The sequence below is a fragment of the Aulonocara stuartgranti genome, assembly GCF_965226115.1.
Source record: "Aulonocara stuartgranti genome assembly, chromosome: 16".
NCBI classification, from domain to species: domain Eukaryota; kingdom Metazoa; phylum Chordata; class Actinopteri; order Cichliformes; family Cichlidae; genus Aulonocara; species Aulonocara stuartgranti.
This window is the reverse complement of record NC_138952.1, coordinates 14,346,602-14,364,021: the sequence shown is the minus strand read 5'-3', so window position 1 is coordinate 14,364,021 and position 17,420 is coordinate 14,346,602. Positions and strand designations below refer to the sequence as shown.

Sequence of the window (17,420 nt, the reverse complement as noted above, 5' to 3'; positions counted from 1 at the left end):
AATAGGAAAGATTAGCAGTGACATGCGTTCCCCTCTCGGCGGCTAATGGGCAGACTGCTTCTGACGACTTGTAGAGCCTTTTACTGAACATCCAGTGTGATGTTTTTACCAAAGTGGCAAAATATGATTTATGGGCAGAGATTTGAACCTTCAGCATTGACGTGTGTGACGCAATCAGCGCTGTCGGCTGTAACACGTGTTGTGATCACGCTACACAGTTTCTGAACTCACTAGTGCTGATGACTCAGGATGTAATCCCTTCCACAGAACAACTGCTTTCTCCTTATAGAATCTCACTAGACTTTAAGAGTTAAATGACATATCCATAGCTTTAATATAGTAGACTTTGCAGTCTCTGAATGGCATTGCTGGGATTTTGAAAATATTAAAGGCATAATTTATTCAAGCTCAACACTTAACCACGGGAAGTTTGATAACTTGAAGCTTAAATGAAGTTAAAAAGCACATATACAGCACACATAATATCCACACCAAAAACCACTGTTGTCTTTTAAGTTAAAAGAAAAGTCATTTTAATCATGTCCTTCAATTAAAGTGTTTCCGAGGTTTTAACTTTCTGAAAATGATTTGATGGTCAAGGAGGACATTTAAAAGAAGTCTTTGGAAATGCAGCTAACAGGGAGAGGTACACAGGTAAGATGGAAATTTACACTCACCAGACATTAGGTGCACCTTGCTGGTACTGGGATGAAGCCCTTTCGTTTTCATAACTGTCTTAATTCTTTGTGGCATACAGCCACATGGCCTATATTGACAGATTTGTCTGGTGCTCTTGGTCAGCAACTATACTCTGGTAGGCTGTGCTAATGAGTCCAAAGTGTGCCAAGAAAACATCTCCTACACCATTACACCACCTGTCTAAACAGCTGATACAAGGCAGGATGGATTCATGCTTTTATGTTGTTTTATGACAAATTCTGACCGTACCAACAGAATGTTGCAGCAGAAATCAAAACTCATCGGACCAGGTAACGTTTTTAAAATCTTCTATGCTTTGGTTCTAAAAAGTGGTTGTTTGATTTACCGTTTCCTTCCTATCAGCTTGAAACAATCTGGCCATTCTCCTCGACCTCTGGCATTAACACGGCATTTTCACTCAGAGAACTGCTGCTCACTGGATATTTTCTCTTTTTTTGAAGCATTCCCTGTAAACCCTGGAGATGGTTGCGTGGAAATATTCCAATAGATCAGCAGTTTCTGAAATACTCAGAGCAGCCAACATCAGCCATGTCATTAAATCACCTTTGTTTGAACTTTGTTTGAACAGGCCGTCTTGCCTATGTCTACATATCTACATGTATTTTAACTGTAGGATATATACTCTGTCCATGCTGATAAATCCCACAAATGGTGTCATTGTGTTTAGCTTCAAGGATGATCGTGCGCTGTTACATCCTCAGAAAACCATGAAACCATGAAAATACGTGAATATATCTGCATGCCATAGCATTGGTCATATTGCTGATGTTAGCAGGGTGGTGATGGGAAGGCTACAACCGCACCCTCCTAATCTGTGAGTCAACCAGCAGGACCAGGTCTCCAAGGTCACGACCAATGAGATTGTGAGCAATATTTCACATTATTACTTTATTTAGTATTTCAAAATACCACACCAGTGGATGGATCACAAAGCCTGATTATGTCATGAACTGAAAATGCAAAATATCTTTTTTTTTTCTGAAAAAAAGTAAAGCCATCCTGACTGGTATTTATTGGTATCAATTAAGTAAACATAAAATTTAGTGAAAAACAGTGCAGTGTTCATAGGTACACAATATGTTTAATTTGGCTGTTTCTTAGTCTGTGTTTAGTCTCTAATGCCTGTTTCCCTTCTCATAATGTTCAGCTGTTCTTCTATAAACATTCATCTAGATGCAGCAGTGGTTTAAAAAAAAAATGTTTCCCAGGAGAAAGACTCTCAGATTGCCTGCCTCTCTCTTAATCGCTCACTTGCTCACTCAGCATCCCTTTGGAAATGCACCCCCACCCTCATACACACACAGCTGCTTTAAAAACAGCAGCAGCACTTCTGCACGGTGGGTCAATGCTAGTATCCCTGCACTTCTCTAATTGAGTCCCTGATGAGAGATTTCCTGAGCTTGCTGTCTTTGAACGCCGATAGCCGTCCACTGAAGCATCCCCGCTTGTAGTCACAGTGTCAGTCTACAGCGTGCGACCTGATTAAAAGACATTTCCAAAACTAGGACGCATCATGCCTCTAAATGTCTGGTCTCAAAGTGCAGTATTCCCAGTTTTCCCATTTTTAACAGTGCTGCTTGGTGACGGATGAACTGGGAAAGATGAGAGCCTTCTCAGAAAATTTCAGTGAGCCTTTTTCATGCCATGTCAAGATCTTCTTTTAGTTTTGTTCTTACACAAAGGAGTTAGCCTTTTTAGCCACAATAGATATCCAAGACCTTCCAATTTGAGTAGCATCACCCAAGGTCATGTATATGATGAAGGAACCAATTTGGATCGTATAACAATCTGTATAATATCTTATAAAGTGTTCTTATATAAAATATTCTTACATAAAGACATGCATTTAGTAGGGTTAAGTTAACTGGTAATTCTAAACTGCACATAGGTGTGAACTTGAGTGCGAATGGTGTCCTGTCTCTATGTGTTAGCCCTGTGACAGGCTGGTGATCTGTTCAAGGTGTAGCTATGGTAGCTGGGCTCCAGTCCGATGGATAATGTCAGTAACAAGCTCTTTTTCCATATCAGCTCCAGCCTCTCAGTATGGAGTTGTAACTGATTAATCTTAATGGTGGGAGTCCTTGGTCAAGCGCAGTGCGGTTATACACTCCAGGGTCTGTAAGTGTCTCTCATAACATTTTTGCCATAGCACATCTACACTTGCATTTACACACTTAAGTTAAATGAAGCATAGAGTTTCAATCATCAGGACCCACTGAGTGACCTCCTCACAGCAACTACAGAGAAGACATGTTCCTGCCCTTCATTCATTATATTATGAATAAAATCAGGGAAGCATGAAAAGGCAGGCAGGTCATCTGTAATAATCTACCCACAGTGTATGACAGGAGAAATGTCCTTCAAGAGATAATGAACGATTTATGTCTCGTAACAATGAGACCTAAACGCAGCAGAAGCTCCGGTGCCAGATTCAAGACTTACAGTTTGAGCCTTCAGTGAGCATTTTAACAAATATTCAATTTTGGTGGGAGTGAAACAAATACTCTTTAATATATCAAGAAATCTCTGTACATGTCTGTGTGTGTTACACCCATCTTTAGAAGGGGTCTATTGCTGCAGTGTCAGCTGTTAAGGTCATTGTTATCAGAAGTGGTCTCATGTCTTGGTTTGGGGGTTTAATGCATGTTGTAAAGCATTACATGGCTGTCTGAAAAGATAGTCATGCTAAAAAAGTGCATCCAAAGTTGGGTACATCCAAAATCTTAGCATTGAGCTAATAAGTAGCCCAGTGCAGTTTTGTAGAATACAAGTGCGGGACACTATACCACAAGGTCACTGGACAGTAAGCAGTGCAGGTAAGATTTAAGTGTTTTGAATTGAGTTACTACTAAAACAGCAACATAAATATTTGGTTTAAATATCTAAACCATTTATGCACCGAAGGGTTGGATCGGTGTCACGTACCAATTCATTTATCTTTGTGGTCTTCAGCGTCTGATTATTCACTGAGCATTCATCCCTGTATGCTGACTCATCTCCTCCTGTGATGAACGCAACAACAGTCAACAAATTTAATTATGGTGTTGGATGGGTGGACTAGTATGCAGCTGTAAGCACAGACGGAGTGGAGGACTGGAATCAGCACACAGTCTTGAGCTGTACCAGCGTTTAGTGTAATGGAGGAAGAGAGGTGAGGGGCCTATTTTGACTCTCTGTGGGCGGTCAGTGAGGAAGTCTTTGATCCAGGTGCAGATGAAGATGAGGAGGCCAAAGTCTCATAGCAAGCTGATTAGGATATCAGGCGTGGTATTGAATGCAGAGCTAAGGTCTCATAGCTACCTATAGTAGTAGTAAAGTTTGTGAGAGTGCACGCATATGGTTGAATGTGTGCGTGTGTCCCCAGCACATGTGTGCCAAGTTGCAGCGTATGTTTTTTCAAGCTTCTATTAAGTTTTTTATTTACTGAGGATTTAAAAATTTAGGGATGCTAGTTTGGTCACAGCAGCAGCTCAGGTGCCGAGCTGTGCCTCTGTGTGAATTTAAATGTTTGACTCTGGAAGTATTTAGAATTTATTTATTTTAATTCTGTAATTTTTGATCACATGGAGTGGCCAAAAGCATGGTGCCACTTAGACGATGAGGTCTGTGCCTGGAGGATATTTACTTGTTGTGAGTTTAAACTTTAAAGACTGGAGTTTAAATTGCCGTTAAGGAGCGTTAATGTGGACTATTTGTGGAATTGTATTGTTTGGATCAGCCGTTTATTGTCAGCTTTGGTTTGGTCTTTTTGTCTGGAATGTTTTTCTTGGGCTATGAAGACAGGTTGGTGCAAACATTTTCATTAATGGTGTGCTAAGAGTGCAGCACTGGGATCAGCACTTTCCAAAGACCTGAAGGCTCAACCTGATGGCTGGATAGCTGCCTTAGCAAATAATTTGCTGTCCAGTGGGAAACGTTTCCCACATCTTACTGCTGATGGCGTCGAGGTCTAATGCCTGGTAGACCCTGCTACATGAACCCACTTGAGGGGTGAGGGGGATGGGGATGGAGACGCAACTCACCAAACCAGCACAAAGAGTGCTGCTACTGCTAGGCAACCCCATTACCATCCCCAGTTTATTGCATTTCTGTAACCATCCAGCTGAGGTCACAGCTGTTTAAGGGACTTGTTATTATATAAAAGACAGCTGAAATCAGTGAGTCTGTTGCTTCTGTGTTTTAGACACACACTATTAGACACACAAATGCACTTTGCTCACTGTAAAAGGTTTGCTGTCTGTACCTAAAATCTGTATGACTCCTACAATGAGCAACTATTGTTCCCTGTATGTGCTGAAGAGAGAAAGAGAGGATTTTTGCATTCAGGAGACATTTGAGAGGTAACTTTGTGGCTGTGTTGTGTCAAACAGCATATTGCAGCCAAAAAGTGTTTGCATACACTGTCTTGCTACAAAAAGTTAATGAACAGTAAGTTCATTGTGTATTGTGCTGCGTTTAAACTGAGCACAAAGTGAAACCGAAAGAAAAGATAATGGAATTTCCCCAGAATCTTGCCAGCTCTTTTGTCTTCTCAGAAGACCTCAGCGTTTCTTCATCTACACTGAAAGTTTTCATCTCTTAAAGAGTCCCAAAACTGGTACGGGAAAGGTGCCAGGTTGGATTTAAAGCTCTGTGTTCTGTGTTTACTCTGTTGCCCTAAAGAGCTCTAAAGAGACTTTAGTCAGGTTTTAAGTCGTCCACTCCGAATCATAACTCAAGACACTCACATAACTCAACAGCCACCTGTGGCCTAAGTAACACAGATAATCTAAAACAGAGAGAAAGCTCACAGAGAAACTGTGCTGTGATAGGCAGTACCTTCACTTCCATAGTTCACACGGACTTCCCCTTCATGCTCTGTAACATTTTTTCTTTACCTTCACTTTCACAGAGAAGCTGCTTTTCGTTTTAATCGTTTAATTTTCACGAACAGCAAAGATTTACTGCGATGGAAACCTAAAGACTTCATCTTATACCGCTGAGGGTAAGACTCTTGAATCAGTTCTGCATGATGTTTGTTTATAGGATCTGATACAGAAGGTGTTCGCAGCATCGATGCAGTTATTAAATTGTTGCTAATGCAGCTGCAGACATTAGTGAAGAAAAGAGTTTTTTAGAGAAGTAAATGAAGCAGTGGTTTGTAACAAGAAACAATACTTACTTGTATCTAAATCCAGCCAGTTACTCAAAAACTTTGAAGTTACAATCGTTACAGTTGACTAAAGGAAAGTTAGACAAAGGCTGAAGCAGCTTCAAAGCAGGCAAGGCCCAAAGCTGCCCTCACGTTTGATCATTTGTCTCCACAAACTCGATATTATTTAACAATCCAGAAAAAATCAGAATAATATATGACAGTTTTTACTGTTTTAATGATCTTTATTGATAATTCAGTGAAATAATTGTCACACATTTTTCATTGGAGTGGTACTGTGTGAAATTCTTTGGTGATTAGGACTTAGGCTGATATGTAGGCACGGCTGCCATCTATAATTTCTATATGAACTCTGCATAATATACAAAACAAACACTAGGGCCATGTTCCAGAGGGCACGTTTAACAAACTCTAACTTTAAATTCTGAACTGATTATAAATTAACTACATTTTGACTTCCTCAAGAAAAAGTTCCTTTTAAATGTTGTTATATCTTTACAATAGCATGGAGCTTGTGAGGGAAATACATATTTTCAAGCCTTGATCTACATTTAAAAAATGTTAACATTTTATTTTATTTCCTCGTGTGCTCTAACGTTTGTGCCACATCTGCCCTAAATTAACACTAATGATAATTATTTTAATTTTCTCTCATGGTTACTACATCAGTATGTACAACCTCTTTAAGCAAAAGTCACATTTTAATGCTGAAATCCACATATTGTTGTTTTCCATGAATTTTAAAGTATACTGTTTTACGTTAGAATCCAAATTATAGTTGTTTACTTACAGAATAGCTGGTTTTAGTGGTTGGATAATATTTATGAATAATATCAGTGAAGTAAAGCGTGTCAGCTCAAATGTGGGTGTAAAATCGTGAATTTAGTTTGTTATTTGTTTGATAATAAAGAATATAAGTTTTAGTTTTAGTTTTTTTTGACAGATCTCTAATATATCTCTGTTCTAATATATTTGTTAAGCACTGTAAGCAAACCACCAGGTTATTCCTTTAAATACTTTTTTCTTTCATTATAAAAAAAACAATTAAAAAAAACAATCAAACAAAAAACAAAAAGCAAGTCAATTTTTTACCCTGAATCATAAACATTTAACTTTTTATCCACATGAACCAGGTTTCCTGCTGCTCACTTACATTTTTTTTTCAGATGTTCTCCTGCTGTTTTAGATCATACAGCTCATCTCCTTGCAAATCTCAGTGAGACGGTCTTCAGTTCAGGAAAGTCTTCATTCTGCCATATAAAATGACTTCAGGAGGAAATTCTTTGACAGCTGCAGTGTTGCTGGTAAAATATTTATCATATAAACTTACAAGAAGCTTTTTAAAGAAAAATTAAAACTATTGTTTTTCCTTCTATGTAACTATTTTGTAACCCCGTCAACATTTTCTGACTCACATCTGCATCACTGTGTGAATTACATGCTAGAATTTCCTCCTGTACTGTCTATTTTTCATTTAAATTGATGCTGTCATCACTATCTTCCTTCTTCACTCATCAGCTCTCATTTTCAGGTTGTTGCACATTTCATTTCATATCTTTCTTCTTTTCCACCTCCTGCTGCTCTCTGTTAGTCGAGCCATTCTCAGTTTGAAGCCTAGTTCTACTTTTAAATGTATTCTTTGTTCTTCTTCTTTGTTTTCAGATAATCATGATGAAAGTCTTCAGTGTCCTCACTCAATCATGTCTTTCAACAATGTATCAAGCACAAGACCTGTGCTGTTCAAAGTGTCCTGCAGGTAAGAGCCAGCTGAATGTTAGAGGCTGATTTCCCTCCTGCTCTTTACTGTCTCTCTATATGTGAAAGTTCAACTTCATACCTTTATAACTCTAAATGTTTCACAGTTTAGATGAGTAACAGCGACATGTATTGAAAATAGTCTGCTTTTTTCTATTATAACAGGAAATCGAGTCAAGACAGATTGCACAGAGACTGCACACACTTCCTGTGTGGCCTGCGAGGATGGAACCCACATGGATAAGCCCAGTGGACTCAAACAATGCACTCACTGCACAATCTGTGACCTAAGTAGGTTTTTATTCATATTTCTTATTTATGAAACTAGTGAAGCTGTTACTGCTGTATAAGAATTAAAAGTGTTAGATAGACAGACAGACAGAACATTTTATTTTATTTCCTCGTGCTCTTTAGGTTCCTCCGGGAAATTCAGTAAAGATTGTTATAAGGGTCCTATTGCTTTGATTTGACATTCTTACCCTCTACGATATGATGTTGCCTACAGATAATATACCGTACTTTAGATTTACATCAAAGTAAAAGGAAGCATCAATTTCATTGATGTTTTCTATAAATATTTTTTTCTGAATTAAAATGTTCAATTGTTCAATCTGACAATTATTACAAACTTTTAATATATCAGTAATTTTAAAATAATTGATTAAATGTTGATCACTGTTATAGTGTCTAATTTTAAGCAGGAAAAACACCATAAGTCACTTTTGATGAATGACATCATAATATCACCACAGCAGTGACCTCTCTGCCTCGTTCTTTCCCAATCCCTAGCATCCTGTCTAACATGCGTCCTCTCTACGTGCTCACAGATTTAAATGTGAAGAAAAAGAGGGCATGCACAACAACATCAGATACAATTTGTGAACCACGGGATGGATTCTACTGTGTTGACTATGACGGTGTTCACTGTGTGGAAGCACAAGAACACAAACCCTGTAACCCAGGAGAATACATCAGCCAAGCAGGTTGTATTCTTGTGCTTACGTGTAAATAAACTGGATGGAATAATATTTCTGTTGCATACTTGCAGTGGTTTCTCAATATGGTGTTATTACTTTGTAGTAAAGCTGCTCTCCATCACTCCACCACATGAATGAACTCAGAAAGATCAAATTTAGAAACTGAAACAAGGAAATGTTTTTAGATGTATTTTAAACTGGTTGTCATTAGACACATATAATTACTCTGATGTCACAGTCACTCACTGATCCTTCATGATGTACATGCTGAAAATGGTGCATATTCGTGTTGATGCAGGAACAGCCTTCAGAGACACTGAGTGCTCTGTGTGCAGCTATGGGACATTTTCAGATGGAACTTTAAAGTTTTGCCGGCCACACAGACCGTAAGTGAAGCTTCACAGCAGATACAGACACGTCTGATTTCCTCCAGCACCAGTGATTGTGGCACATCTGTACATTTTCCTGTAAAGTGTCTCTCTGTCCTTCCAGATGTGAGTCACTAAACCTTAAGCTGATAAGACCAGGAAATGCTACAACTGATGCTCAGTGTGAAGAACAAGATGAGAATGTGGTTCTTTCTTGGATCATCACTGGCTGCCTGTTACTGATTTTATTAATTGTGATACTTATAGCTTTGTGTCTCTGTAGAAAGGAGATTGGATGTCTAAAACGAGGTGAGAGTAACAGAACAATGAAAATCTTATCATGATCTATATAGAAAATAATATTTTTACACTAATTTTTAAATTGTTTTTCTTTTTGCAAAGGCGAAAAAATAATTGTACACCTAATCAACTTGAGGAAGGTATGTTTGAATATCACAGGAGTGTGGACTGTAACGGATGGCAACACCTGATTTATCAAAGTAATTATGTCTTCGTTTTTTTGTTTTTTACTAAGAATGAAGAAAAAGAAACAGAAATAGAACTGAAAATACTGAATGAGAAACCAGGTAAGATGGCCATGAGTTATCCACTCAAACCTGCACTGCCTGATGTCTCTGCAAACGTACAAGAGGTTTGCTATTTAACTGAATATCTTTCTCTCCTCAGTGTGAAACTATATGAAGATTAACAGAAGAGACCCCACCTGCTTGATCCACCTAGTCGCAGTTTTTTCCTCCAGTAGTCAACCACCAGCTCTTTTTGTCTTGCTGACATTAAGGAGGTGATTTTTACCCGACCACTCCACAAAGTTCCCCGACAGCTCCCTAGACTCCGACTCCTGCTCACCCTTAACCCGCCCATTCACTATAGTGACATCAGAGAACTTCTGCAGGTGGCATGATTCACTGTTGCACTGAAAATCTGAGGTGTACAAAGTGAACATGAATGGAGACTGGACCGTCCCTGTGGTGCCCAAGTATTACTAACCACCACATCACACATTGTGCCTAACATCAATAGAAACTGAGGCCTCTCTGATAATGGATGGCGCAATGTAGAGGAATAAAAGTACTGTATAAAGCAGCAGTAAATGGAAAAGGCTGCATTTATACATGTCAGCTAGGAAAGCTTCTAGTCCTCTTCAGTCTGTTCAGTGGTGTGAAAGCAGAAAGTAAAAACATACTCAAGTATCATACCAAAAACATACCAAAGAAAGGCAAATAAATGATATTTTATTGGGTCAAAGTATATTTCAGTGTGGATGATAGAAAATGGATAGGTTTTTTCCAGATAACAGCTAAAATCAGATGAAGGTGATATAGTGCATTAGTAACAGGAGCTTCATCCCATACATTTGAATTCATGTGCACTGTTTCGGTGTGATGCTGCTGTGACTGAGCTTTTTGAGTGACAGCAAAAGATCATACCACAATCTAAAGAAGCTGAAGAAAAGACTTTTTTAATATTTTATTTATGTAATTCTGCGCAATAAAAGTTCATTTTTATATTATACAGTTTATTTCCTCTTATTTTGGAGCACAAAGCTGATTCATGTCATTCACAATACAGCTAAAGTCACATCAGTTTAAGGAACTTGTTATTACATTAAAAAAGCAACTGACATCAGTGTGTGTAATGTTTCTGTACGTCATGGAGTTACATTTAGGCACACAAGCTTTCCATTATGGGCTGATCACTGTTCAGAAATGAATAGTAAGGTTTATTAGTAGTAAGGTAATAGTAAGGTGTATTCTGCCATTAGAGATGTTTACACTGAGCAAAACAAAGTGAAACTGAAAGACAAGAGTTCAGAATTACGCAACCCGACAGACTTCTGTTTTTCTTCATCTATACTAAATGTTTTCATTTCTAAGAGTACCAATATATATGAGAAAAGCATCTGTTTGCTCTGTGAAGAGATTTTAAAGAGTTAAAGCTCATTTAAAGTTCATTAAGACTCTCAGAATTAGTCTGCTCCAGCTCATCATAGTGTATGACAGTCACTTTTACCTCACAGAGGTCATATAAAAATGAAAGTACAGTAGGAAAATATGGAGGTCTACGAGTCCCATAATGAATTAAATAAACATATCCTTAAACATTCAATCAAATGTGGCGTTAATCAATTACAATTGGACCCAAAATTTTCAATTGCCCATAGATGTGAATGTGAATGTGAATAATTGTTTGGGTCATGAAACAAGCAGCTTGCCCAAGGTGTACCTTGCCTCTGGCACTATTACCCACCGACCGCTCCCAGCTCGACACTCCTCCATAAGAAACCGGCCATATAATGTCATGACGGACTGCGCGTTTGTTCTCTTCTGCATGTTCTGCGCACTTTCGCTTTCTCCCTGAAGCTTAGCCGTTGTTTTTGAAAGCTTAATTTTCAAGAAACGGCAGATGTTTACTTTCCAGTGCGTCTTGAACTATTCAGCCTACGGTGCGCTGTGACGGAGACTCTCCGAACTTCGTCTTATACCGCTGACGGTAAGTTCCTTAGATCACTTCTACAGAATGTTTGGTTACAGGCTGTTAAACGAAGCAGCTATTCGGCTGTTTGTAATGCGGCTGCGGACCATAGTGGAGAAAGCAGGTCCGTAGAAAGTGAACGGTGAATAAAACAGTAACCAAAGTCCTGTTCAAGCAATGCTTTGTAACAAGAAACAATACAGACTTTTATCCAAACCAAACTGATCTCTGCAAAAACTTTGTCGGATATAATTATTAGATTTAATAGTTTGGTATTGATGACCAAGGGGAAGTTAATTGCACTGTGTCTTCGTGGATCTAGAGAAAGTATATGATGGGTGCCAAGAGAAGAGAAGTATGTGTACTGAGAGTAGGGAGAAAGTGGAAGCGAGCCTGGAGAGGTGGGGGTATTCTCTGGAGACAGAATATGTGCGAGAATGACAGGTGAGGAAGGTGGGAAAGTGAGCATAGAGATAGTGAAGGTAGATGAGTTTAATTACCTGGAGTCAAATATCCATAGCAATGTACAGTGCACAAGAAAAGTGATGAAGTCGGTGCAGGCAGGTTGGAGATGAGTGTTAGGGGGATTTGTGACAGAAAGATAATAGCAAATGATTCAGATTCACCTAACTTCATTCGTCCCATGGATGCTGTTGAGAGTGAGAGTGATAAGAAGGTATACAAAATGGTAGTGAGACCCGCTATAATGTATGGTTTGGAGATGGTGGTACTGACAAAATGACAGGAGACTGAGCTGGAGAGTTGAAGATGTTAATATTGTTATTAGGAGGGAGGAAAGAGTACATCAGAGGGTCCGCTTTGAAAGACAAAGTTAGAGAGGCAGAGCTGAGGATATTTGCAAAGGAGAGAAACTAGATGTACTGAACAAAGGATGTCGAATATAAAGCTGCCAGGGAGGAGGAGAAGAGGCAGACCTCAGAGAAGATTCATGGATGTAGCAGGAGGACATGCGGAGGGTTGGTGTGTCAGAGGAGGAGGCAAGGGACTGGAAAGGGAGCAGCTGAAAGAGGGCGGCGACTTTAATATGCTAGCTGTAATAAAGTCAAGATCATTCCTTTGAACAATTTTCCATAAAACTGTAGTTCTTCAGTGGTCTCTGCATATTATATGAGTCAAACAACAGGGCCCTGTTCTGAAATGATGAAATCTGAGATGACTAACTCTGAGTTTTGACTTCCTTAAGAGTTGATTAAAATTAGTTCAATTAAGTGAGCTGATTCAAGCACATCTGTATGTAATGAGTGAAAGCTTTCCGTCATCAGGCAAATAAAGAGCTGAGCCCTCACTTTAATCTCATGGACCAAGAAAGTTGAATGCTTATGGTAAATGCTTTCATGCAGAGGAACTTGCTGACAACCTGACAGCTGCCTATCAGTGTTGGAAAGATGTATCCTATAGATTTTGTAGTGAATCCACAATATACGGTCGTCACTGTCTCTGTTCTTACAGGCTGTACACCTTAAACAAGCTGCAGGTGCAACAGCAAGTGAAGACTTTGTCAAAGAACATCTGCAGGTAGGTTCCTGCCGTAAACCCGCTTCCTGTAATACGGACCAGGGAACCAGAAACAACAATTTTATTTTATGTCCTCTTGTTCTTTATGCTACAACTTTACTTTATGCTCACTCACCCCAATATGTTGTTCCTTTAAATATTTTTTTTCTTTAACCTCCTAGGACCTGGCATCCACATATGTGAACATCACATTTTGGGTTGTCTAGACCACAATACTAAATGTTGCTCTACAAGGGCCTGATATCCACTGATATCCACTGATATCCACTGACATTTGTTTTTAAAATTAAAAACAAATGTCCTCATATGTGCATATGAGGCCCTTGTAGGGCAAAACCAGGTAAAAAGATAATTCTTTGTTTTTACATCCATCGGGTCCCATTCAGCCCAAATAGCAAAGAGAAATTAAAAATGCATGCCATGAAAGAGATCAGGTCTTAGGAGGTTAATTATGATAAACAAACAACAAGATACTACTTTTTAACCTGTACCGTAAGGTTTTAATATCCGCATGAACCAGGTTTCCTGCTGCTCACTTACATATTTTTTTTCAGATGTTCTCCTGCTGTTTTAGATCATACAGCTCATCTCCTTGCAAATCTCAGTGAGACGGTCTTCAGTTCAGGAAAGTCTTCATTCTGCTGTATAAAATGACTTCAGGAGGAAATTCTTTGACAGCTGCAGTGTTGCTGGTAAAATATTTTTCATACAAACTTACAAAAAGCTTCTTTTTTTTTTAATGTAACTAATTCATACTTAATATTTTTCCTTGTCTGCAACTATTTAACCCACTCAGTATTTTCTGAATCACTTCTGCATGTGTTTAATTCACCTTGTGAATTACATGATGTAATTTCCCATACTGTCTACTTTTCCTTTAAATTGATATCATAATCCTCACTATCTTCCTTCTTCACTCATCGGCTCTCATTTTCAGGTTGTTGTGCATTTCATTTCATATCTTTCTTCTTTTCCACCTCCTGCTCCTCTCTGTTAGTTCTCAGTTTGAAGCGTGTTTCTACTTTTAAATGTATTCCTTTTTCTTTGTTTTCAGTTAATCATGATGAAAGTCTTCAGTGTCCTCACTCTCTCGTGTTCTTCAACAATGTATCAAGCACAAGACCTATGCTGTCAAAAGTGTCCTGCAGGTAAGATCCAGCTGAATGTTAGAGGCTGATTTTACTTTGGTTATTAAACATGGAGTCCTGCTCTTTACTGTCTCTCTGTATGTAAAAGTTCAACTTCATACCTTTATAACTCTAAAGATTTCACAGTTTATATGAGTAAAAACAATATGCATTGAAAATAGTCTGCTGTTCTTTTATTATAACAGGAAATCGAGTCAAGACAGATTGCACAGAGACTGCACACACTTCCTGTGTGGCCTGCGAGGATGGAACCCACATGGATAAGCCCAGTGGACTCAAACAATGCACTCACTGCACAATCTGTGACCTAAGTAGGTTTTTATTTATGAAACTAGGGAAGTTGTTACTGCATGTTCTGCTGTTAATGTGATGTAAGAATTAATACAGTTAAAGATGGTTTGACATTGATTTACAACATGTATGACTGCATGTAAACGAATGTGACAAACTGGCGACATGTTTAACACACTAACTGATTAAGTAATTATGCCTCGAGATATTCCACATGAACTCATGATCAGCTCTCACGCTCTGCGATATGATGTTGCCTCCACTTAACCTTTAGATTTCCACCTAAATAAAATGAAGCATCATTTCATTAACGTTTTCTATAAATGTATTATTTTAATTAATATGTCAAATCATTCAATCTGTCAATTATTACAAAATTTTAGTAAATCAATCAAAATAATCTTAAGTAACTTTTGATGAATGACATCATAATGTCACTACAGCAGTGACCCCTCTGGCTCATTCTTCACCAATCCCTAGCATCCTCTTCTCTCACACCATCTCTCCATCTCTTTCTTCACCACATCCATGAATCTTGTCTATGCTCTTCTTTTCCTCCTCCTACCTGAAACCTCCATCTTCAACATCCTATGTCCAGTGTATATTCCCTATCCCTCCCTGCACGTGTAGAAACCATCGCGGCCTTGTCTCTCTAAGATGTGTCCTCTCTACATGCTCACAGGTTTTGGTCTGAAGGAGAACAGGACATGCACATCAACATTAGATACAGTTTGTAAACCAGAGGATGGATTCTACTGTGTTGACGTCGCAGCTGGTAGCTGCATGGCAGCACACAAACACAGGCAATGTCAACCAGGAGAATACATCAGCCAAACAGGTTGGTTTCTTATGCTTGTAGTGTAAATAACCTGGATGAAATAATCTGTTTGTTACTTGCAGTGGTTTCTGAATGAGGTGTTATTAACTTTATAGTAAAGTTTAGAAGGATCATATTTGTATTTTTACATTTTTTTAAATCAGAATCAAAGGTGGAGTCACCTGGCACGTGTAATTACTCCGATGTCACAGTCACTCACTGATCCTACGTGATGTACATGCTGAAAATGGTGTAAACATCATGTTTGTGCAGGAACAGCCTTCAGAGACACTGAGTGCTCTGACTGCAGCAATGGGACATTTTCAGATGGGACTTTAAAGTTTTGCCGGCCACACAGACCGTAAGTGAAGCTTTACAGCACATACAGACACGTCTGATTTGTTCCAGCAGCAGTGATTGTGGCACATCTGTACATTTTCCTGTAAAGTGTCTCTCTGTCCTTCCAGATGTGAATCCCTAAACCTTAAGCTGATAAGACCAGGAAATGCTACAACTGATGCTCAGTGTGAAGAACAAGATCAGGATAATGTGGTCCCAATCATCATTGGCTGCTTGTTGACGATTTTAGTTATTGGCATAGTTATAGTTATAGTTATTTATGTCAAAAGAAAGACTCTGTGTCCAAAAAGAGGTGAGAATAACAGAGAACAATGAGAATGGTATACTCACTGATAATATATATAATATATATTATCAGTGAGATAATATATATAATATATATATTATATATATAATATATATATATATTATATATATATTATATAATATATATATATATATATATTATATATATAATATATATATATATTATATATATATTATATAATATATATATATATAATATAATAATATATAATATAATATTTTACACTAATTTCTTTCCGCCTGCAGACGTGCTGTAACTCCAGTTGGATGCTGAGACATCGTGTTTGCAGTGAACAGAAAACTACAAACTTCCCTGATTCACTGCTGTCCGAATTATTACCTGGAAACTGGACGTTATCTGAAGACAAAAGAATAGAAGATTCATAATCTTTACTGCATCATGATGAACAAATGGATGCTATCACAGGAAGAGTTTAGAGTATCTTCTAAACCTTTCCAGTGTTTTTCTAAAGAATTTCTTTTTTTTAAAAAAGAATTTTATTTTAAAAGTTTTGAACTTTAAAAAGTATAATGATGATGCTAACTTATAATTCAATTGAAATTGTATGTCACAATAATTTATGTAGTATATTATTAATATATACTATAATAATATGGTATAGTAAAGTATATAAGGTCTCAAAGTCCCGGCGGGTCTTTCTGCATCAGAAAATTTTTATTTTATTTTTTGGATTTTTTTATGTGGTTTTTAATGGACTGTTGGATAAGTACACATGTTTTTTTTATGGAGATTTTCATCCCAGATGTGTAACCTCAGTTTCAACAAAGTCGGGACACTGTGTAAAATGTGCATTTGACAATAAAGAATGCAGTGATTTTCACATCTTATAAACCCAAATTGTATTCACAGTAAAATGCAGAACATATATCAAGTACTTAAACTAAGGTGTTTATCATTTAATGAAAAATACTAGCTCATTTTGAATTTTATACCAGCACATCTCCAAAAAGTTGGGAAGGGGGGAAACAAAAGGCTGACAAGCTGAGTAGCTAGAATCCGATATCAGACAAGAATGGGACAATATTCCTCTCCCAAAGGTCCAGCAGCTGGTCTCCTCAGTTCCCAAATCTTTATGGACTGTTGTTTAAAGAAGATCAGCTGAGAGTTCTTGATTATATTAGAAGATCTCTGCTCATACTGAGAAACTGAGACTGCAGGCTCATGTGTTGAGACTTGTCAATCACGGGGTAGCCACTCCTCTTAAGAATACCATATGTTTGTCTCTACAGTATCCAACATGGTTGACCACAAATATGAAATATTTATTTAATGCAATGAAACCATGATCCAATTTTAAAACTGATTACTGAGGTTATAGTATAACTGAGCAGTAAGGTCATTTTCCCAAAGGTTTCTGTACAATTTGATTTCATTGTGCAACCAAAGTATCCCCCTGCTGGCCATTGTAAGGAATGCATATTTAAGACACTGCATTAGGCTTGACTTTTAAGAGACACTGAGCCCACTCAGTCGTT

General features: G+C 38.0%; 2 protein-coding genes across 2 annotated transcripts; both read left to right on the top strand.

The window, feature by feature from the left end:
• The first annotated feature begins 5,558 nt into the window (after positions 1 to 5,558).
• LOC309691311 (tumor necrosis factor receptor superfamily member 5-like) lies at positions 5,559 to 10,503 on the top strand. The gene is made up of 10 exons (XM_082508935.1): positions 5,559 to 5,704; positions 7,039 to 7,176; positions 7,535 to 7,628; positions 7,793 to 7,918; positions 8,455 to 8,610; positions 8,903 to 8,990; positions 9,097 to 9,281; positions 9,375 to 9,412; positions 9,508 to 9,559; positions 9,660 to 10,503. The coding sequence occupies exons 2-10, from the start codon at positions 7,135 to 7,137 to the stop codon at positions 9,662 to 9,664; spliced, it is 786 nt and encodes a 261-aa protein (XP_082365061.1). The 5' UTR covers positions 5,559 to 5,704; positions 7,039 to 7,134; the 3' UTR covers positions 9,665 to 10,503.
• Positions 10,504 to 11,245: 742 nt separating this feature from the next.
• LOC309690809 (tumor necrosis factor receptor superfamily member 5-like) lies at positions 11,246 to 16,765 on the top strand. The gene is made up of 9 exons (XM_082508175.1): positions 11,246 to 11,483; positions 12,936 to 13,001; positions 13,556 to 13,693; positions 14,056 to 14,149; positions 14,335 to 14,460; positions 15,123 to 15,278; positions 15,531 to 15,618; positions 15,725 to 15,909; positions 16,170 to 16,765. The coding sequence occupies exons 3-9, from the start codon at positions 13,652 to 13,654 to the stop codon at positions 16,178 to 16,180; spliced, it is 702 nt and encodes a 233-aa protein (XP_082364301.1). The 5' UTR covers positions 11,246 to 11,483; positions 12,936 to 13,001; positions 13,556 to 13,651; the 3' UTR covers positions 16,181 to 16,765.
• The last annotated feature ends 655 nt before the right edge of the window (positions 16,766 to 17,420 follow it).

Excerpts from the sequence above, each read along its gene's own strand:
- LOC309691311 (XM_082508935.1), top strand. The coding sequence starts at position 7,135 with ATGACTTCAGGAGGAAATTCTTTGACAGCTGCAGTGTTGCTG. Across the intron at positions 8,991-9,096 it reads TTTTGCCGGCCACACAGACC|ATGTGAGTCACTAAACCTTA; the intron begins GTAAGTGAAGCT and ends CTGTCCTTCCAG. Across the intron at positions 9,282-9,374 it reads GATTGGATGTCTAAAACGAG|GCGAAAAAATAATTGTACAC; the intron begins GTGAGAGTAACA and ends CTTTTTGCAAAG.
- LOC309690809 (XM_082508175.1), top strand. The coding sequence starts at position 13,652 with ATGACTTCAGGAGGAAATTCTTTGACAGCTGCAGTGTTGCTG. Across the intron at positions 14,150-14,334 it reads CTGTCAAAAGTGTCCTGCAG|GAAATCGAGTCAAGACAGAT; the intron begins GTAAGATCCAGC and ends TTATTATAACAG. Across the intron at positions 14,461-15,122 it reads CTGCACAATCTGTGACCTAA|GTTTTGGTCTGAAGGAGAAC; the intron begins GTAGGTTTTTAT and ends ACATGCTCACAG.